Source organism: Ipomoea triloba, chromosome 3 (genome assembly GCF_003576645.1).
Source record: "Ipomoea triloba cultivar NCNSP0323 chromosome 3, ASM357664v1".
NCBI classification, from domain to species: Eukaryota; Viridiplantae; Streptophyta; class Magnoliopsida; order Solanales; family Convolvulaceae; genus Ipomoea; species Ipomoea triloba.
In genome coordinates this window covers 5,979,100-6,002,347 of record NC_044918.1, presented here as the reverse complement: position 1 = coordinate 6,002,347, position 23,248 = coordinate 5,979,100, and the positions used below count along the sequence as shown (strand labels likewise).

The following is a 23,248-nucleotide window of genomic DNA, read 5'->3' as shown; positions in this document are numbered from 1 at the left end:
ATCCAATATATCAAACTAGGTTGCATTTCAAATATAGCCAATTAGTCAATTACAATGGGTGCAAATGCACAAAAGAGTGCATCCAGAATTGAAACATTTATTATGCAGACCTTAAAACTAGCTTATCATCCTAAGTAAATGAAAATTCATGTTCAAATATAACCAATTAGTCCATTACAATGGGTGCAATGCACAAAAGCTGCTTTTGTTATTCTACAAGTCAATCAGAAAAGCTAGTGAATTATATATATTTCCCATTCTCAAATCATAAAGATGTGTAGTAAGGTTAACAATTCCTAGCAGAGACCCTATACACTGTTACATTATTTCATTCTGTACTTTACTGGTCTGAACCAAATTATGAAATAAGTTTATTTGAGATAGAGACTATATATGCTGTTACATTACTTTATTTATTCATTACTTAGGTGATTTGAATCAAAATTATGAAATACGGTAGGGAGTAAACTAATTATTTACAAACAAATAGTCAAATTCATAAAGATATTGATCTATGTGTACCTTGTTCCTTATTTGAGATCTGTTCTTGAACTTCAGGCTCATGGAGCTTGGCTGGATCAACTCCATTGGCAACCCTTTCTCTCATGAAAAATGTTAAAAAGAAATATCACATTTTCACACAATATTATATTCAAATGCTTGAGAGCATAGCTTCATGACATGAAGAGAAACACAAAAGGAAAAGAAAGAAGTTGTGCTAGCTCTTCAAAGTCAGAATAACTTATAATGAAAATGTAAGGAAAATAATATTACTATCCACTTACAGTTTTCCTGTTCACTGAACTCTCATGTGATGGCGCCTCATTAATGGTCAGTGTTTGTTGATCTGAGCCTTCTCCAGTTGCTGCAACAAAAATTAAGTACACAACATTGCGATGTTCTGATGTACGTACCGTGGTCCACTGCATAACATAGGATTGAGCTAAATTGCATGTCATCCTATGAATAACAATAATAATGGACACAAAATCTCGCAAACATGGCATGTCAACAGCTGCAGTAAATTTGCAAATAATAAAAGATGCAAATCATATTCAACATAGTACCAATTACCAAATCAACAAATTAGCATGTCTGAAGTAATAAAGCATTTGCATGTATGAAACTCAATTATTTCCTGCAGTGTAATTACCATCTTACCAAATTGATAAATTTATGTTGATTGCCAAATAGCCAACAGTTTCAATTCAATTTCAAAAACATCATAGTTGAACACAAGCATATAAAGAGGCATTTGATGCAATATAAAATGAAGATACAAGTAACTCACAGTCTTGCTATCTTGCATCCAAAGTCATAAAAGTATGGGCATCCCCTCCCAACCCCTGAATGGCATTCATGAAGAGTAAACTATATTTAGCAATTCACAGACACCTGCTGATACTGAGTAGTGCATTAACTAGCAGTATAGTTGAATCCAGAAAGAGTTCAAATAGAATGGATACCTGAAGTCCAGCATGCCCATCGTCGACAGCATTGAGAGCTGATTTAAGCACCCGTATTGCAGTTGGGCTGTTTCTTAGGATCTCTCGACACCATTTGATTCATCCTTGTCATGGAAGGACTCAAGGACAGAACTTGTCACCTTCAGCTCTTACTGAGCAGAACATTTGTTTTATATTTACAATTGCTTTAATGGAAAGAAATGGTGCAAATAAACATATTTATATTTGAATCTCACCAAACGGGACATTATGGAACTTCCATAACCAGCGTCAAAGCTCCCTACCTGCAATTTGTACATAAGCATAAAATGGATATATTTTGGCATCAGATAGATTTTATGTCCCCGGTGGCAGGTTAGTACAGCTTAAAGATTTTTGTTCGATGTACTATAGTGGTGGAAGTAAGATAAGATGTACAACCAAGAAGCGAGAGAAAGAAAACCTTTGGACCGATCTGACCAAATATAGCATTATCTGCTGCACTCGTCAGATCGCAAACCATGTGCAACACATGCCCTCCCCCAACAGCATAACCTGCAACCTTGTTTTTGGACAAGAGGGAGATGCGTGTTCCCAAAGTGAATCTCACAAATAGTACTCCAAAAACAAAGCTTTGATGGCAGAAATGAAGAGAAAGAGGGACAAAAAGTGACACTTTACCATTGCTATTACTGGTTTTGGAAGACGGCAAATTTGAACCTGCATTTCAAGGCAAAAATCTTTGACAAAATGAAGTAATGAATCAGATGCAGGTAACGTGAAACTAGTTGTGAAGATGTTCACTGGCTCCTATTGCTTGTTATCTGAAGGTCGTCATTTGGCAACTTCTAGGTCAATAGACAGAAAAATGGCAAACACTAATATTGAAAAATTAATTTTTAATATAAGCTTCTCAGGTGAAGCATGAGTTAAGAATTTTATTACAGTCAGGGTAGTAATTATGTCACAAAGCATTCATGATTTCAAGTATACACTTCATTTGCTCAGTTTTGGAGTTTAAATTCATAAATCCTAAACCCTTTTAGGGATTTAAGGAGGTGACATATTAAACTATAAAAGAAAATCGAATTCACGAAATAAAAAGAAATACGTAACATAGTCTAGGTGCAGATGTAGCCAAGGGGAGCAAATTCAATGTTATGTAAACAGTAAAACATCAAGATTAAATCATTATACTGTACCTGTAAATCCAAAACATTGAGACAAGCAGCGCGATTCCGGCGGCGAAGCAGGAGGCCGACGACGAGGGCAACAGGGGCGACGGCGGCGAGTGGCTGTGTCGACGACGGCGTTGGATCCAGGCGTCAGGCGACGGACAGTGAGGCGTGAGGCGTGAGGCGATGGCGTTGGATCCAGGCGTGAGGCGACGGGGACGCTGTTGTGGACGTCGGCGGAGGTTGTGGACGGCGGCGATGGCTGTGGACGGCAGGCGATGGTGGTGCGGCGATGGGTGTGCCGTGTGGTGTGGGGAAGGGCGATGGCTGTGGACGGGAGGCGATGGTGGTGCGACGATGGGTGTGGTGTGCGGCGGTGTTTGAAATTCAGATCTAAACATTTCAACGGAAACATAAATAAATAGGCATTGCGTCCAAGTGTCCGTTATTTTTTAAAAAAAGAAAAAAATAGTTAAATAGTAGAAATTTTAATGGGAAAATGACACTTTTTCTCCCTACGTTATGTGTATAGCACTTTTGTCCCTGTGTTATTAAAGTGACAATTTTTTCCCCTGAAATGTTAAATTGACATTGTTACTCTTAAAAATAATTATTTCATTTATTTTTCTTCTCCAACAAATTATTACTTATAGCATTTATGGACCAGGGTTATTAATTGGCAAATTATTGTTGACAGGGTAATTGGGTACCCGACCCGGAACCATTGGCAGCACCCAAAACGTTGTCAAGACAGTTGTCGTTCAAATTACCCAAGACACCTCACCCCTCAGCATCAATGCTCAACAGTTCAATTCCTCAGCATTGATGCCCAACGTTCAGCTCCTCAGCATTGATGCCCAACGTTCAACTCCTCAGCATTAATGATCCATTACTGAGTTGAAAGGAATAAAAAGACTCACAACCACGTAGTGAGGGACGACACTTCTTACGAGACAAAAACACTCTGAACTCAATTGTATACTGAGCATTGCACTCAAACACTGTACTCAATATTGTGTTAAATTACATTCAAATAATACTCAAATATATCCGGTAACACCATTATTACCGTCAATTATGTGGACTAGTGTTCTTAATGGGTAAATTATTGTGTGGACCATGGTCTATATAGCTGTGTAAATCATGAATGTAATATATATTTTTAATATATTAAAAATATACTATTTGTGTACTGAACATGGTTGAAAAAAATGCTAGGCACTCCTCGAGCGCTCGGAAACGCCTTGCCTAGGCGAGGATTAATTGGCGCCTAGGCTCTCGTGCATTTTTTTTATTTTATTTTATAAAAAATTGTTTAAGTATTTTTTATATTTTAAAGACTAGTAATTATAAACTATATAATACTTTAATAGTTAATACTAAAATATTAAATATTAACTAAAAAATATATAGAGTTTGTATAATTTAGGGTTATTTCCGCTCAAAATAATATTGTTTTGAGTGAAATAACACATTAAAAAATAGATAATTGGCCTACTAGGCGGCCTAGTCGATGCCTCATAGGTCTAGTCGGCACCTAAGAAGCCTAGGTGGTCAGCGTCTAAGCGGCCTAAGCGGTGTTTAGGCGGCCTAGGCGCCGCTTAACGGCCTAGTCGGTCGCCTAGCCGGCCAGCCACATAGACCACCATTTAAGGTGATACGCTAGGCGGCCGACCGACGCCTAGCACCTAGACGGCAATTAATTGGCGCTTAGGCGAGATTTTTGCAATACTGGTACTGAATGTTCATTATTTAATATATATATATAAAAATAATGTACTTTCAAATAATGTACTTTTAGTATATTTAAAAATGTACTTTTTTGTTTATGGTTCACACAAATGTGTAGACCTGGTCCATAGAATAATGGCCGTCTTAATACGTGATCTTAATCCACGCTATAATTTGCGTTATCATAGAATGTCGGTCGAATAATAAAAATTTGTTTTAGAATTGAGGATTTCACCATTGTTTGTTAGAATTAATATGATGCCCGGCAAGTGTTTTTTAAATTTCTTTTTTGTTTTTAATACTGTACTTGTTTTAAGCTTTTCACAAATAAGGCTAGTTCAATTGAGTCTTAACCTGACATATAAAAATGTCTCATCCAAAAGTATTATCATAAACAAATTTTTTTTTATTTTCACGATAGAAATTCGTAATCATTACCTACAAGTATATATTAAGTAAACTCTACTCTATATAATAACGTGTAAATTACACAAAAGAAGTAAATGTATTAGGAAGACTATGTTCAATAGGCTCAACTAAGAGGGTGTTGATAGAATTGAATTCGTGATAATAAGTTTGAATTATTTGCTTTTGGATAGAATTTTAGCGCTATCTGACTTGGAAATTTTGGATTGCTAATCATAGATTCATAGTGTCATTAAACAAAAAGCAACAAGTATAGTGGCCATACCTAATAACACTGCAAAACCACACTTCAACAAAAAGCAAAATATTTTCATAGAACAAATTAAATCTAAGAGGATGAGTAATCAATACGACGTTGTAGTATAGTGGTGTGTATTCCCACTTGTCACGCTGGTGACCCGGGTTCCATCCCCGGCAACGGCGTGTATGTTTAGCCTGATGCTATTATTACAGCAGGGTACTGCTAAACATTGTCATCACAACCCAAAACATTGTTTTTATGTCTGAGAATCTGAAACCTAGTAAAAGCAGAAGAACCTTCAATCAGTATTTCATCTCAATCATACCTAACAACACTGCAAAACCACTGATATCTCGGAATGTTTCTCTTTTTCCAGAACTTCGTTTTTATTGCTCAAGTTCAGCTAGTTTCTACTCTATGCACCCGTTTGTGAGGGGCGTTTCAACTTATGGAACCTTCCAAACGACCCGTACTTAAAACTACCTATGTTTCACCCGCTATTCAATTTCATCTACGGGCATCATCTCCATACCATGCCTGTTTCTATTTGGAGGAATCCTATCCTGGAACTACACTTCCCGGGCTGAATCGGGATTTCAAGAGGACGTATCTCCAGAGCTACGAAGGTTAACCTGCTAAAAGTATCAACTTACTTCTACATATTGTTCGGTGACATATAATTTTACTGTTTCCAAGTCTCAGCAGTACGAAATTTCACAAGAAACACGCATTACTAGTTCATGCAGTAAGTACCGTAAAACATGCCTGCAAGTTGCAACACTCTACACACAAGAATCGTTTTAATAATAAAACGTTAACTCGTAAAACCACAGATACTAACAATTGGCTCTTGCTGCCTTGTAAGTGTAAGAGTGTAAGATATTACCTTAACCTCCAAGCTGCATCTTCCCACTTATCTGAAGTAAAAACCAACAAATTTCCACACGGTGCTAGTGTCTAAAATTGGATCAACACATCATAGTCTACATAATAATTTATATTAGACACCCAATAATATGACCTGCCAACACAACAAGCAATGAAGCAAATATATTATATTGTACAAGCAATTCAAACAAGAAGGTGACATATGACCCTACCAGCATTACTTGAACCTGTAAAAAGAAATGGAATAAACGTGTGCACACAAGGTACCTACACAATGAAAGTTATGATTCCACTAACACTGACTCTGGAACTACACAAATAGTCTAAAGTTCTTGAATGATTTATCGTCTACTAGGCGAGCAGAAAACGCTTGACCGGAGACTAATTGAGCATCAAAACGAAATAAGGAAATAGGGCGATTCTTGAAAACTGAAGGATAATCATTGAACAATGGCAGTTTTTCAGCAATCATTTCATTACATAGTCAAATCTTAAGACTAACTCTATCGATTTTGTAATGCACAAGAGAGAGCCATCCACAGGCATCATCATATATCAAATGGCAGAATCGACTCACTCACTAGGAATCAGTTCTCCCGGTAAGCAATGTAATTGGCCAAGGCGATCAACGGGGCAGCCTTGCCTTGATCAAAGCCAGAGAGCTGAGCCTGAGCCTCTTTGTTAAGCTGCTCAGCAAACTCTCTGGACTTCTGAAGCCCAAGCAGCTTAGGATAAGTCACCTTGTCAGCAACCAAATCCTTCCCAGCTGTCTTCCCCAATTCATGGGAGGATTTGGTGACATCAAGAATGTCATCAACAACCTGAAACAACAGCCCGATGTTTCGGGCGAATTTCCTTAATTTAGCAACCTCTTCCTCAGTTCCCCCACCCAGAACCGCTCCCAGAACCACAGAAGCCTCCAGCAAAGCTGCGGTTTTGTGGAGATGAATGAACTCCAAATGTTCTAATCCCACATCGGAGATCCCCTCTGAGCATATATCCACTACCTGCCCAGCCACGAGCCCCTCAGCCCCAATGCACTTAGCCAATTCCCCAATAACCCTCACTATCTTCTCCGAGGAAACCCCTTTTGTCGCGGTGGCTATATGCTCAAAGGCAAACGACAACAACGCATCCCCGGCGAGAACCGCCACGTTTTCCCCGAAAACCTTGTGGTTCGTCGGCTTCCCTCGCCGCAAATCGTCGTTGTCCATACACGGGAGGTCGTCGTGCATCAGAGACATGGTGTGAATCATCTCCACCGCGCAGGCCGCCGGCATGGCGGTGGCCTCATCCCCGCCGACCATCTCGCAGGCGGCGATACATAGCATTGGCCGGATCCTCTTCCCGCCGGCGAGGAGAGAGTACCTCATCGATTCGTGAACCCTCAACGGCTCCTTCAGCAACACCGCCGCTTCCAGCGCCTTGTTCACCGATTCCGCCTTCCCCAACACGTACGCCTTGAAATCAAGCTTGTTCTCGCTTTCTCCCTGGGGAACATCGGTCTGCTCCTTGGTGAGAATCGCGGAGCAAGAATGAAACACCGGTTTTTTCCTGATTGAGCTCGGGAACGAGAGATTTATGCGGAATTCATTGCTTTTTATGAGAGACCCGGATCTGAATCTGCCGCAAAAAGAATGGGTCTTTGCCCAAGTTGTGCTAGGATTTGCAAGACTCATTCTTTGATTCTTTCCCCTCTGTGAACGAAAATGCAGTTCGGAGATTTCTTTTGAGAACTCTCAGAGCATTCAACAGACGTCACTTGGAATTGGAAGAGTGGAGAACTAACATTTCTTTTTTTTTTTTAAATAGAACTAACATTTCTTTTATCACTAAAAAAAAAGGGAAAAGTTTATTTAGGATTAATGGCAAGAAATTTGAATGTGCACTGGAGTGAATCAATGGTAGGATTGGTGGAATATCCCATGTTGGAGGATATATATACATTTGAGATATGGTCATGAGCTTCATTGGTTCCTCCACTTTTTGAGTTTTTGGATTTATTTATTTATTTGAGTCATTTTTATTTTTGGTCCTATTGTTATTAGGGTATTGTCAATTTTAGGCCACCTCATTAATTTTTGTCACATTGTGGCCAGTCTTATTTAGTCATTGTCACTTTTAGTCCACCGTTAAAATTTTCGTCAAATAACCGTCCAAAATAGGGGTATTTTTATCTTTTCATGTTTTGATCATCTTCTTTACCCTTTGTAATGGTTTTCCTTATAGATTTTCATCCAATGAAGAGGTCCAGCGAAAGTCATGGCTTTGTAATGTGGCTCACATGGCTTTCGTCGGACCTCTTCAATGGATGAAAATGTGTAAGGAAAAGAACTGCAAAGAGTCAAGGAGATGACCAAAGCATGAAAAGACAAAAAATACCCCTATTTTAGACGGCAATTTGACGAAAATTTTAACGGTGGAGTAAAAGTGGCAATGACTAAATAAGACTGGTCACAATGTGGCAAAAATTAATGAAGTGAACTAAAATTGGCAATGCTCTAATAACAGTAGAACCAAAAATGAAAATGACTCTATTTATTTGTTTTGTTTTGTTTCCGGAAATAATACAATGATTAATTTCTTTCTGCAAAAAATACAATGATTAATTAGGGATGGTTGGTGGGAGTAGCCTTATCAGTTCCCACTTGTATAGTTCTATTCACTCTTATGCTTAGTTATAATTGGATTACTATTTTTTTTCCTCATAAATATATATATATATATATATATATATATATATATATATATATATTGATAATTCAAAAATAAATTTCTTTATTTATAGAAAAAACTCACAACTGTTATCAAAATGTATGTTTTAAGTGATAATTTTTATTCTTTTTCCCCAATAATGTTTGTCTTTTTTTCTTGATATTGCCAATGCAATTAAAAAAAAAAACTTAATTCATAGATTTAGAGGATTGATCGATTTTAACATGAGTTAAATGTCATAAAGATACTACATTGTAACAGAGTCAGTAGTCCTCAAAAAAAAAATAAAAAATTAATAGAATAATGTTATGTCGAGAATAGATATTTAAAAAGATTTGAATAAGATAATAAGGGCAGCCATGGTCCTTTTCTCCTTATCTCATCATTTTGTAAACTCAACTTTTCCACGTCACCATATAATCGTTCTCATATTTTCTCTCTAATCTTTTTTCCTTTTTTTTCTTCTTCTTTTTTTTTTTTTGATGGGCTTATCCCCTACACATCACCTATTATTTTATTCACTTCTATAAATTAATAATTTTGAATTTTAATTTTAAATAAAAATAAATATAACTAACGAAATAAAAAATTCAGAATCAAATTTTAAATATTATATATACCAAAAATTAATAAAATAAAAAATTGTAAATATAAATTTCAATTTAGAAATTTAAAAAATAAAATAACAAAAAAATAAAAGAAGAAATCAAGCCATTGGAAAAACAGTTTGATTTACTTCCAAAAGAACAATCTTTTTTTTTTAATAAATAAAGCAGATGGTGGGGGATAGGTTGTCCATCACCCTTTGTGCGTCTTTTGTGGCGTATGAGCACATGTGCCACGTGATTGATGTGTGTCGTTCACGAGTTATGCACCCGGAGAGAAAATTTCTAGAGATGACTGATCCTTTGAAGATTATCTCTCCCTCTCCTCATTCTTGCTCCCCCACCCCCACGACCCTTCTCCTCCTTTTTTTTTTTTTTTTTTTTTTTTTTTTTTTTTTTTTTTTNTTTTTTTTTTTTTTTTTTTTTTTTTTGTTTTCCTTTCATTTTGTCCAATTGGAGATGTCCTAATATAATAGTTGATGAAATATCGGTAATTGACCTATCTCATTCGACCCAATCCAACAATATTGGCGGGTCTAATGGAGCGGCCCAAGCGCCCACCAAATTAGTGCACACGCAACTAACAAGTGTGAACTGTAATTATTGTGTTTACATTGAAATCAGTGTTGACATATGGAATACAAGACGCATCCTAGTTACAATGACCTAATGATTTCCTCGTTAGACTCTCGATGTTTCGGAAAGACTCTAGTATAATTTATAAATAGTAATTTTTCATATTGTACCCAAATTCGAACTTTGACATTTATACTATTATTATGCTATTTTAGTCGCATACATTCGTACTCGAAATTTCATATAACAGTTGGCTAATAATATTGATAACAATATGAAAACGCATTCAACCTTCATAGTTATGTGGACTAGGTATCAAAACGCATTCATAGAAATAATATGCTTTAAGCATACAAATAATAAACCTTGATTTATTGAATATTAAATTTCTAAGTAAAGGGGGCCAGGCATGGTGTGATGAATAAGTCCAATTATGTTCTACAAATAATGAACATCATTTACAACAAAAATTAGTCTAGAATATACATGTCTAAATAACAAGCTTCAATCAGTTTTTATATACTCAAATAACGAACCTTATGCACACAAATAATGAACCTTATACACACAAATAATGAACTTTATGTATATAAATAATGAACTCTTAAATTACTTTATACTATTTTGTACATATACAAATAAAAAACATTACGTATAAAAAATAATATACTTTATGCATAAAATTAATATACCATGTGCATATAAAATAATGTACCTTATACATATAAAATAATGTACCTATGAATATAGCGGACCTAACAAGTAGCAATATAGTTATAATCTGTTTTGATTAATAAAAACTAATACGGAGTATATCATATTGACTAAACTCATCGATACCTTAATATTTAAAAGATACGAGGCTATTAATATATTCCATTATCCTGTCTTCTTTCCCCCCTTTATATTCCCTAGCATTTTTTAAACATCATGTAAAAAGAGGCTGTGGGAGGGATTTCTGCAGGTTTGGTGATTTGTTGTTTTTATTTTCATTTAGCTATGTTATAATTAAAATGCCCGTTAGTTCAAATATGATGAATCAAATAAGGTAATACGCATGTATATGACACAAATTAATAATCATTCAAACGAGCATTGCACGTGCTTTGTTTTTTTTTTTTTTTCTTTTTAAGTAAGGATAACAAAAATTGTAACTTTGATTGAAATGTTGTTCCAAAAATGCATATATACAGCATATAGATAAACACATGCATGTATATAATTAGTTGTTGAATGTTGATGATGATTTTGACGAGAATAATCTATTATTTTATTAAGTTTATTTTTGGATAAAGAATTGAGGGCTCAAGTGCTCAACCAACGCCAGCCTAGTGATGTCTAATAGTATTTTTTTCGGGCTGAGAATGCCCAACTTGTCTTCATTCAATTATGAGCAGTACTCTCTAAAATCAAATTAATGTCACTACTCAAGTTATTAAACTTGAATCTCAAACTTGATAACCTTTCACCGCTCTTATCCTAAAAACGGGAGGAGGAGGAGATAAATTGTAATGTGTCTCAACTCTCAACTAGCCTACAACCTCAAATAATATATTATTTTATTGTTTGAACCTTAAAGAAGGAATAGTGATATTATAACTACACTTATATATATATATGTATGTATGTATGTATGTATGTATGTATGTATGTATGTATGCCTTCCTAGGTGCAGTTGTGTGGTTAGATCTGAGCCATTGATATTGCCTAAATTAACGTCCAGGATTAACACTGATTAAAAAAATGAGCGGTGGCAATTTGGTCTTTTTTAGGACAAATTTAAGGTGAGTGATTTTCATTTTTAAAGTGCGTGGTTTTTGTGTTTAAGGTGAGTAGTTTTCATAATGTGTTGGCTTAAGGTGCGTCAAGTGTTGAAAATTTAAGTGCGTCGATCTAAAGTTTTAGGTGCGTGGTTTTTCTTCTTAAGATGCGTGTTTTTCCTTCTTAAGGTGCGTGATTTGTGTACTTAAGATGCGCCAATTGTTATGCGTCGGCCTAAAGCTTTAGGTGCATGGTTTTCCTTCTTAAGGTGTGTGATTTGTATGCTTCGTCAGTTGTTGAAACTTAAGGTGCGTGTGTTGTGTTTTTAAGGTGATTTGTTTGTGTGCTTAAGGTGCGTGGTTTGTGTACTTAAAGTGCGTCATTTTAAAATTTTATGTGCGTGATTTGTGTTCTTAAAGTACTTTGATTTGTTTGTGTACTTAAATGCGTCTTTTTGTGTTAATCGTACAACAACACGAAAAACTATATCCGCACTTGAACTCATCCATATATATATATATATATATATATATATATCCCACCACATTTCATTCCTTGCATTTACCATATACTCTTTCTAAAATAAAACTAATAAACAATTAATATTTACACGTGTTTAAACAAAATTATTTATAACTATATATGCTCTTATAATGTTTTAAAATACATTTGTACTTTTCTCACTGTATTTAATTTATTGGGGCTTATCGTTTTCTCATTTCTCCAATTTTTTTTTTATTTCCGTACAACATAACTTGAACCAAATTAAGCCCAACCAACACACATCCCAATCATTATTGCATGGACAATGGTCCACACATCTATAAAAAGTACATTTTAAATATACTAAAAATACATTATTTTTGTACATAAATTACATTATTTTAGATACATTATTTAAGTACTGAAAATACATTATTTTATATATACAATGAAATAATGTACCTTCAGTACAAAAATAATGTACTTTAAATATAATAAAAATGTACCTTATATTCATGGTCCACACAGTTATGTGGACTATGGTCCACACAATAATTTGCCACACACATCCAGTTGTAATCTAGTGAACCACACATCGTTGTATGGACTATGGTCGTTGAATGAAACTGTAATAGAATTAAAATGATATTTTAGTATTATTATAATAAAATTAATGTGTGGAAAATGAAATTAAAAAACAAAACGTAAAATTGTCAAATGAAACTGTAGTATAATTAAAATGATATTTTAGTATTACTATAATGAAACTAATGTGCGTGAAAAATAAAGCTAATAAAATCCAGAATAATACAATATTATATATTGTCAAATGACCAGAAGTGCAACTAAAATAATACTTCAAGATTACTATAATTAAATAGTGTGAGTGGAAAATGAAACAAAAAAAAATAGAGCTTTGAATCAATAATGTATATTATCAAATGAAACTATAGTAAAATTAAAATAATATTTTAGTATTGTTATAATAAAACTAGTGTGAAAAAAAATAAAATTAATAATACAGCATGCAATATTGTCAAATAAAACTGAAATGTAATTAAAATTATACATATTTCATTATTCATGTTGCTACATAGACCCTGGTACACTATAAAATTTGCCCAACCAAATTATAGAAAGGACAAGCGGTTGGTTGTTAACATCAGACTCGTTGAATATGGAACAAAATATTACTTAGGAGTTAGGAAATTGCTTTATTAGTAATCCATACGGAATAGACTTTGCAGTTGACCAAATTGGTTAAAGTCCTCTTAGGTGCACGTTTTGCTAAGTTGTAAGCCAGTTTAGACCAGTTCGTAGTTCGTACGTAGATCCAACATCGATGAAGTTTTTCATTTGCATTTTGCTTCTCGTTAACGGTCACAAAATTATACTTTCATCGTTTTTCTCGTGTTGGGTTATGCAGACTTTAGACAATATATATTGCCTATTTTAAGTATGTTTTGTTGTCTTAAACGATGCCTTTTTAAAAAAATTAAAAAAAAAAAACTAATTGAAAAAGAAAACTTTGGCCAAAATGCATCAGGCAAAACAAATTTTATCTTTTTTTAGTTTGATTTCTGAAAATGCTATATTTTCATTCATTCCATTTGTGCATATTTCAATCACTTTCCCCGAAATCGACCACGCCATATATTATGTCATAAGTGCCTTGGGTTCCCCCCTCCCCCTTGGGCCCCTTGGATTATATATATATATATATATATATATATTGTGTGCGCGTGCACATGTATGTATGTATGTATGCGGGTGGTAGGCTCCTGTGCAGTTGTGAGGTTAAATGAGAGTCATTGATTTTGCCTAAATAATTAAACGTTTAGGATCAACAATAATTAAAAACCGTGGTGACAATTTGGTCTTTTTGCATCTAGGTCAAATTTAAGGTGCGTAGTTTTCATTTTTAAGGTGTGTAGTTTTTGTTCTTAAGGTGTATGGTTTTTGAGTTTAAGATGTGTTAGTTGTTGAAATTTAAGTGCGTGGGTCTAAAGCTTTAAGTGCGTGGTTTGTGTGCTTAAGGTGTGTCAGTTGTTGAAACTTAAGGTGCGTCAGCCTAAGGCTTTAGATGCGTGATTTTTCTTCTTTATGTGCGTGGTTTTCCTTCTTAAGGTGTGTCAGTTGTGAAACTTAAGGTGCGCCATATAAAACTTAAGGTGCAAGATTTTTCTTGTTAAGGTGCTTTGTTTGCGTGCTTAAGATGCGTGTTTTGTGTATTTAAGGTGTGCCATTTTAATATGGTTAGGTGTGCCATTTCTAAACTTAAGGTAGGTGTGTCTTTTGTGTGTTAACTGCACTACCGTACAAGAGCCCTTCTATATATATATAATTAGGTTCAAATGCAAATAGTGCAGCGAGATGATAGTCATTGGTCTTGGCAATATCAACGTCGAGGATTAACAATGAACCAATGATTAAAAATCTATGGTGGCAATTTAGTCTTTTTACATCTAGGTCAAATTTAAGATACGTGGTTTTCCTTCTTAAGGTGCGTGATTTTTGTGCTGTGTGCTTAAGGTGTGTCGGTTGTTGAAACTTAAAGTGTGTGAGTTTCTTTCTTAAGGTGCGTGGTTTGTGTGCTTAAGGTGCGTTAGTTATTGAAACTTAAAGTGCGTCGGCCTAAAGCTTTAGGTGTGTGGTTTTCATTCTTAAGGTGCGTTGTTTTCCTTCTTAAGATGCGTCGGTCTAAAATTTTAGGTGCGTGGTTTTCTTTTTTAAGGTGCATTGTTATCATTGGAGTAAACATGAAAAAGATAGATGCAGTTGAGGACACACATTTTTTTCATTGATTTGAGCCGTTGATCTAGATTTGATCAACAACTCAAATCTAACTCATTTTTCACGTAGGAGCATGCATCTCCGCACCAGAACTCATCTCTATATGTGTGTGTGTGTGTGTGTGTATACATACAAATAAATTAAATATATAGTAGAGTTCAGGTGCGGTCACGCCTTAACGTGCGGTCAGTGCGGCTGCACTACTAGGTATGGAAATATGCACCACACAATGTTAGGAAATACACAACACAGATATGCACCATTAGGTACGCATCACCAAAAAGCGCACTATTAGGTATGTATAAAAGCACCACACAATGTTTGAAAATGCACAATTAGGTGTGGAGAGTTATGGTGCATTATTTTGGGCGTGTTGTGTGTTTTTTGGTGTACTTGTGCATTTTTCTCACACTATTGGTGAATTTTGTTAACACTAGTGATGTATATTGCAAGCGGTCGCACCGACCGCACGGGAAGGCACAACAGCATTTGAGCAAACTTCTATATATATGTGTGTGTGTGCATGTCTGTGTATGGTGTGTTTGTGTGTGTTGGATCATATTAGAACAAGTCAGTAGGAGAAAATTAAGAACTAGTCACAACCTTCCATCTGAAAAAATAGAACACCTGATTAGATTAAAAAAATGCGATGACAGTTTCACAATTATCACCAACTTTACTATGCAAAAGTAAAGACTAAGACTGAGATTGACTCTTATTTTTCTCCTATAAAAGTGTTCTCACGGGTATATATATATATATAGCATGTCACAAGTCCTAAAATTCAACCAAAACGCCCTGAATAGCTTGGCAACCTTCTAAAAAATGATAGTCATATGTATATACATCCGTCGTCTTCTACCAGGTGCCGTGCCGCTCTGTGAACTTCGATCGATCGATCGAATGAAACTTGTGTTCATCGTCGAAATCTTTGAACTTATAGCACAACAAGACATCGTGTTAACAACCGTGAAAACGATTTCGGCTGCAGCAATGTTTGTCGTTTTAGGTATTCTTGGTGTATGTACAATGTTTTCACGTTAAACACGAGTAAAGACATCTATTTTTGGTCATTGCTCATTGGTAGGAATTGAAGTCAATTTATCTCTTTTGATGTCTTGTTCAATTCATAAGACTTTATTTGATTTTTTGTAGCATGCAGTTAGTGTTAGTATATCCTCCGTAAAATTTAAGGAAAGTCTATAGCATGGCCGGTTTTTTAATTTGCGTCGCCCTGTCCTGATAAATAAGTGAGACCCTATCAAAGTATAAATAAACTGTGAATTAAAGAAAAGTGATTCGCGTGAATATTACGGAGTAGAATTTTTTTTTGAATAATGCGTAGTAGAATTTAGATAAGTTATGAAAACTTAATTTTGAGCCAATATAATCACAAATACATATACTAACTATTGGGCCATGGCTGGATTAGGGGCCCCAAAATTTTGGGGCCCTGTATTGTTGCCCATCTTGCACGCCCTAAAATCCGGCTTTGGTCTATAGTGTCGATAAACTCCAATGACTCATGCACTTGGTACAAGCTCTAAAACTTTTTGCATTTAGTTTTGATTGCACCTAGTGTCAAATGCGCCGACTTATATTTTAAATTTTTTTTAAAAAATTATATACTTATAAACTATACCAAAAATACCATTAAACACAAAACGCCAAAATTAAAAATTAAAAGAAAATAAATGAATAAAAAAAAGTTGAATTAACTAATGAATAGTAAACATGATACGTAAATGATATATTAAATTAACTTACCGATTAACCGAAAAAAAAAAAAAAAAAAAAAAACGGTTCAAGTATTTTGGTAATATAAATTTCATTCTAATTAATGATTTAGAAATTTTGTGTAATTCGATTCGATTAACCAACCGATTAACCAAATGCACACTCCTACAAATATGTTCTAACTACGATGTACACATTTGGTTGAAGGGAATAAAAATTTTCTTCTAAAAAATGATGATCATTCTCCCAAGTCCCAGGAAGTAAATTTCCTCTAATGTGAAGAATATCCAATAGTTTTACCTACTTCCACCTTTGGATGGTTTCACATGGGAGAGATTTTACCTTTTAGGAGGAAAAATAATAATGTTCAACTCATAGTTAATAATTTCTCATATTTTTAAAAATTTAATTAATGGTTGAAGAAGGTCCCAAGAGTTCGGTTGTTCACAATACAAAGTTAAACATGAAAAAAAAAAAAAACAAAAAAACAAAAAACAAAAAACAAAAAACAAAAAAAAAAAACAAAAAACAAAAACGAAAATAAAACTCAAAAACAAATTTGCATTAGTGAGATAGGGACATCACAAATTATATCATGGAGCGCATTGTGGACTCTAATCAATTTAAATTGTGAAGATTCAGTATGGAAATTGTGACGGGTCCACCTGACCAGTTCCATGGTATAAGAGATTTTTTGCGATTTTTGAGTAGTTTTGTAAGTGTAATTAGGAAAGAGAAAATGTGAGTGGAGGAAAAAAAACAAAACAATCATGATTAACAAAAAAAATTAAATAAATGTTTGTCAGGTGTGTGCAGTACACACGCCCGCTTGGGCACAATCGTGGTGCGGCTGCCATTGGATTTCGTGCATTAGTATTACTGTTCCAATAACCTTCTCTTGCAGTTGAACCCAATCTCCCTCTCTTGCATTCTCTCGCCTCCACTTCATCATGTACTATTCCAAAGCTTCCAAATAAACCATTTATATTATTGCTCTAAGTATTGATATAACGATTGATAGGTACATAGGGTTGGCTGAATGGACAAATCCAAAAGAGTCCCTTTCTTGGCCGCAACTTTATTATTGAATTGAATTAAACTTTATTATTGAATTGTTGATTGTTGAATTTATATTATTAGGTTAATATTATATGGAGTAGTATTTTTCAAGTATATATATATATATATATATATATATATATATATATATATATTTTAAGCCCTTCGGTGCGATTTTTCGCTTTAAAAAGTTTACTAGTATAACTGCACCAAACTTTTCATTCGTTGGTTTTTAAATAAGACTATAACGCATTCTATTTAATGTCACGGCATTTGCAAAATCCAGTTATACATAACCTGAGTGCAAACAAAATGGGAAGATGCAAAAATCCCTTGCTTAACGGATCAGTAACACGAATTCTAGCAGAATAATTGAGAGAGACAGAGAGAGAGCGTACAGGGGTAGTGCTTAGAAAGTATTAGATAACTAAGTCTGGGAATTAACTACACCACCAAAAGGTCTCTACTTGTGGTAAAGGTATACGATGCTAAATATGAAGAATCCAGCCATCTGCGCATTCAACGAATAGTTTCAGTTATCAATATTGCGGGAGCGAGATTTGTGCTATACAGTGCAAGAGAAGAGATTCTTACAGTGGAGAATGAAGCACCGTAGTAAGGGAAAGCCGTGGTTATAAATCTTTCATACTCATTGTGTCTGAATGGTCGTACTGGAATCTGCAAGAGTGCAAGGTTTTACACGTCAGCACATAATTGATTCTCTAGCTGCTCATACTATAAAACATGATACCAGTTCAGTTTCTAGTTATAAATCAAAGCATTTATTCATTTAAAGATCTCAATCATTTTTCAAATAAGAATTTTGGGTTGAATAGGGTTTATTAGTACTGTACTACAGAATTTTATGTAGACTGCCGAGGTGAAACATATAAATTCCAGAGACTAAAATTTGATGATTTTGGGTTCAACTTTCAAAGTTGGGTGAACAATTGTTGCAAGTCTAACCTGTTTTGAAAGTGATAAGCTGGTGTATCCAAGCTTCTGGTACTCGATTTTAAACTGGAAAACCCCATAAACATCCGGTACCTTGAATGAAGTATGATAGAGTCCCTGCAAAGAAAATGCAATATAGAGGGTATGAATGAAAGAGGACTCTAGAAGAATCAGAACTGCAAATATGCCTGGTGGTTTTATACCTTCTGATCAGTAGCCAAGTTTTTCAATACATAGGGGCTCATCATGTAGAACTGCACCTGAACATCATCAGTGACATATGGTTCCCAGCTAGTTCCAGACCATTCATAAATTTCAACAGAAAATTCCTGCCAAAAGAGCAAATTTATGTCAATGTGATACATTTTTAGTCGCAAAGTAAAAATATCAGCATGGTACCGAGTTTTCAAACTGACCAGGTCATCTTTGATCCTATACATTGCAGGCTCTTCGTTTTCACCAATTTTGTGGTGCTTGAGATTGATGGCCTGAGACAGAAAATGTTAAATAAATTAATAGATGATTAATAGGCAATTATAAGTGTGAAAACCAACAGAAATCTGAATACAAAATCAATTAATTAATAGGACAATGGACAGTGCCTTTTGTCACTCACCTTCAAATGGCCCCTTTCATGGAAGATCCATTTACTGAGTTCAGTAACAAACTGTTCATTGCCACATTTCTCATATCTGTTTGAAGAAGTAACATTATTCTGTTAGTTCATTGCCACTCATCAGAAGTAGTAAAAACATAGGCTCTAAACAAATACAGCCACCACTAACAAGACTAGGAACAAGGAGCTGACTTTGTCTTCATGTTTACAGCAGAGAAGAATAAGATACAGAGATGTGCTCGCAAGGGAAATATAGGTCCTTAATCATTGGGAGGAAGTTCCACATATACCATGAAGGCATGAACAAGTCATGAATCATGACAAATATAAGCCAGGGAATTGATCATCATCAAAAAAGAAAATGAAAAAAAAAAATAAAAAAAAAGGCACATCAGCACATGGGAAGAGAATATAGAACTTCACTCACTTAGTTGAGCTATCAGCTTTCAGCACTCTTGATCTGTAAAATCTGTAAGTGAAGGAAGAATATATTTAAGCTCATCATCAGATGAAGAAAAATCAGCGCAATATTAGGTTAATACATACCTATTACTGAACATTGCTAAAGAGCCAGAGATCAAAATGCGTGCATTATTTCTAGCCTGCTTAACACGAGTTCCAACAAAATATGTTAAAGGGATTAAAAGAAACTTTAAAAGAAAAAAATGCATAAATATTATATGGACCAACCACAAATATAGAGAATACTTGGGCCACTAATTTAGCATGAAAACAGAACACATACCTGCATAACTGAAACCAGTGAGATAGAAGATCCCGTAAGAGATGGAGGCTTTGACAACTCAGACTTTGGGTTAGCAGAATATGCTGAAGGAGAAGCTGAAAGAACTTTAAAGACCTACAAAGTGATTGATCACCAAGAAAAGAAGTTTCATAAAACAGACACCTGAAAAAAAGAATATCGAAAATTGATATACCCATATACAAGTAATTCAACTTTTGTAACATTACCAGGCTATTTTCAGGATTTAACGAATGGCCAATCCCTTTGAAGAGTACAGGAGCCTGTTCGTAATTAAAAATTTGTACGAATTAAATCAACAAACGCTGTCTTTAATGCGTATCCCAACAATGTGACAAAGTGGTAAAAAGTGAGGGAAATAATAACAGTCGAGAAATAATATAGTGCACATGGGAGTTTATGACATCTGTCTTCAAACAAAAATGATCATGTCATGCATGCATGTACGCAAAAAAGAGTGAAGTTTCATGATTCCAACCTGTAAGAAGGCTTGGCAGCCACTATGCAAAAGTTATATGTTAAGTCCAAAACTAACCTCAATCTTTCTGCTTCCTAAGACAACATTGGATTCAATAAAACTGTCAGATGCAATCAGTGTATGATCTCCCTCAGTTTCAGAGACAGCATAGCTAGAATGATCAATAACCACAGCAGAGGCATCCTGTTGCATCAAACATTAACATCAGAATGCAGTTTAAGGACAGAGAGACCATATTAATAAGCTAATGGGTCACCAAGCCAAAACACCAAACAGAATATTTAAATTGAAAAAAGATATACAGTTTGGAGAAATACAACTGAAGGAAGGCCCTTCAATGAACACTATTAAGCACAAGAGACCAGAAAACCAAGACACCAGAAACAATGAGGTCTATCTTTTATAGCCTCATTATTCTTTAAATAAGCAACCTTTGCATTGTCAATTTAGTAAAACTATAAAAATACAAAAATTAACTTTAATTCTTCCACAGTACACACTGATTGATTGTTGTTCATTTTGAAAATTGCTTAACATTTTCCACTTTGAGGCCCTGCACATTCCATTTTAATTCACTGATCACTATATCAGGACATTTAGATACAATTTCAGGCCTTAAGTTTTTAATTTTCCATCTGCATAACCATTCAAAATCAAAAAGGCTAATAACCAAAATCTAGAATGAACCTATGAAAATATCAGACCATATATCAAACATTGAAAGACAAAAGTAGAGAGACCTCATCAAAATCGACACCGCACTCTGCAGCAATGTTTCGGATCAAATCAGATGCATTAGCATCGGCAGCCACAATCAAGTCACGACCCGAGTCAACGAAGTCCATCACAGCAGCCAAATCCAATGCCCCTCCAAATCCTAGCATCGAATTTCACATATTAAACTAAAATACAAAAAGAAATGCAGCTAGATAAATACAATTTTGAAATCAAATACGATTCATCAACAGTTACACTCACTCTCAGCTGATGGCGAGAATAGAATGATCCCATCGTACAAGTATTGTCCATACCGCTGGACACTGATGGTGGGATCATCGGCGAGCTTGAATTCCAGGACGAAACCGCGAGATTGCAGAGAGTTAAAGAAGAGGGAGTGAGATGACTTGAGGGACGAGTCGTCGAGCAGTACAAGAATGCGGCGATCCGTCGGATTATCAGGCGAGAAAGACCTGGTTAAGATCGGGCATAGCAGAGAGATCAAAGTGACAAAGACAATGGCGCGGAGATTTTCCATTTTCCTTCGGCGGAGCTAGGGTTTCGGGATCCGGAACTTCCACAGAGTGAAGAGGACAGAGCTAAGAGCTTCGCCCCCAAAACAGTACAATTTGCGTTGACCGTTAAACGTGTCTTAAACGGTAAATGCCGGGTTGGGAAGGAAAACGGTAAGGTAAGTGTAGTTTTGGCCTTTTTATGATTGGGCTATTCAGATTAGTGTCTAACGTAGCCCAGAAACTTTCTCTGATGGGCCCATTGTTTATATGGAAATTCAGCTTCATAAAATTGGGCTTACTGGTGGGCTGTGGCCTGCTAACCCAGCTCAATAACATACAACATTTTCCAATTTTCAGAATTTAAACCACAAAAAAAAAAAGAAGAAAAAAATAAAAGAGAAGATACAGATTTAAAATCTAAATGACTAACTCACCAGTTTCAGTAATTGATTTTAATGTAATTGCAAGGTAGCCAACCTCTACCAACCCGGCAAATTATACCATTAACCAGAGTCTACCTTACATTATGAATCCTTATTTAAAAATAATCTTCAAATTTTGTACCTACAATTAACACATTTTGTACTTATACCGTTTTTGCACATGTAATCAAATTGAAGGCACATCACATAGTAATTACACACACATAACATAATTACATATACATAAACTGTTAACAACATGTACAAAATATGTTTTAACCAGCATCTTATGTGTTTGCAATTAACATATTCAGTACCTGCAGTTAACAATTTATGTCTATGTAGTTATCATGTTATGTGTCTGTAATTACTATGTTATTTGCTTTCAAATTGTTTACATGTACAGAAATTGTTAACTGCAGACACATAATCTTTTTACCAGGGTTCACAAATGCTATATAAACTCTTGTCCATGATATAACAATTGTACCAACGCAACTCGAATCTCGAATTTGAATTACCTTCACATTAACATAAGTAAATACTGGATTTTATCTGCAACCAAAAAAAAAAAATCTAAATCTATATGGATAATAATTGAAACAATTTAATAAAAAGAAATAATGCATTTTCTAAATTGCTTTCAATAACGGGAAAGCATTTGTTCAATACGTGTGAAAAGAACAAACAAAACAAATTATAAGTAATGTGGCCAAGTCTTTCTAATAAATCAGCTAATAGGATCTATCGAACACCATTGGGAGGGGTGTTAAGAATAACCAAGCCAAGTAATTCAGTATCAACGTGTCACCAACTAATTTGTGTAAGAATTTTTTTTTCAGTACTATTAACTCTGTTACAATGTAGTATCTGTTCATAGCTACTTTCTTCTGTTACAATGTAGTATCTGTTCATAGCTACTTTCTAAACCAAATGAAGCACAAAAAGTCAATATCGCCTCCACTGAAGCTCGAACCCATCCCTCCCACGTGGAGTGCAACCGGGTGCCACCAGACTACAAAACTAATAGCGATAAACAGATATCTCTTTGTGCTTCAATGGATTGAGGAAGTAGCTATGAGCTATGAACAGATATTTTGACTACATATTATGATTAGTAATATATCATCTACTTAATTTTTAAAAAA

The 23,248-nt window shown here is 34.9% G+C and overlaps 2 protein-coding genes across 2 annotated transcripts; both read right to left on the bottom strand.

The window, feature by feature from the left end:
• Nucleotides 1-6,151: 6,151 nt before the first annotated feature.
• On the bottom strand, nt 6,152-7,787 carry LOC116012803 (geranylgeranyl pyrophosphate synthase, chloroplastic-like). The gene has a single exon (XM_031252474.1). It carries the CDS (start codon nt 7,583-7,585, stop codon nt 6,494-6,496), a length of 1,092 nt encoding a protein of 363 aa, XP_031108334.1. The 5' UTR covers nt 7,586-7,787; the 3' UTR covers nt 6,152-6,493.
• A 10,077-nt stretch (nt 7,788-17,864) lies between these two features.
• On the bottom strand, nt 17,865-21,802 carry LOC116011718 (dolichyl-diphosphooligosaccharide--protein glycosyltransferase 48 kDa subunit-like). The gene is made up of 13 exons (XM_031251120.1): nt 21,425-21,802; nt 21,187-21,323; nt 20,504-20,629; nt 20,178-20,231; nt 19,951-20,064; nt 19,752-19,807; nt 19,633-19,674; nt 19,206-19,281; nt 19,006-19,077; nt 18,793-18,918; nt 18,602-18,706; nt 18,230-18,313; nt 17,865-18,146 (listed from the first exon to the last, which is right to left on the bottom strand). Exons 1-13 carry the CDS (start codon nt 21,699-21,701, stop codon nt 18,099-18,101), a joined length of 1,317 nt encoding a protein of 438 aa, XP_031106980.1. The 5' UTR covers nt 21,702-21,802; the 3' UTR covers nt 17,865-18,098.
• Between the last annotated feature and the right edge of the window lie 1,446 nt (nt 21,803-23,248).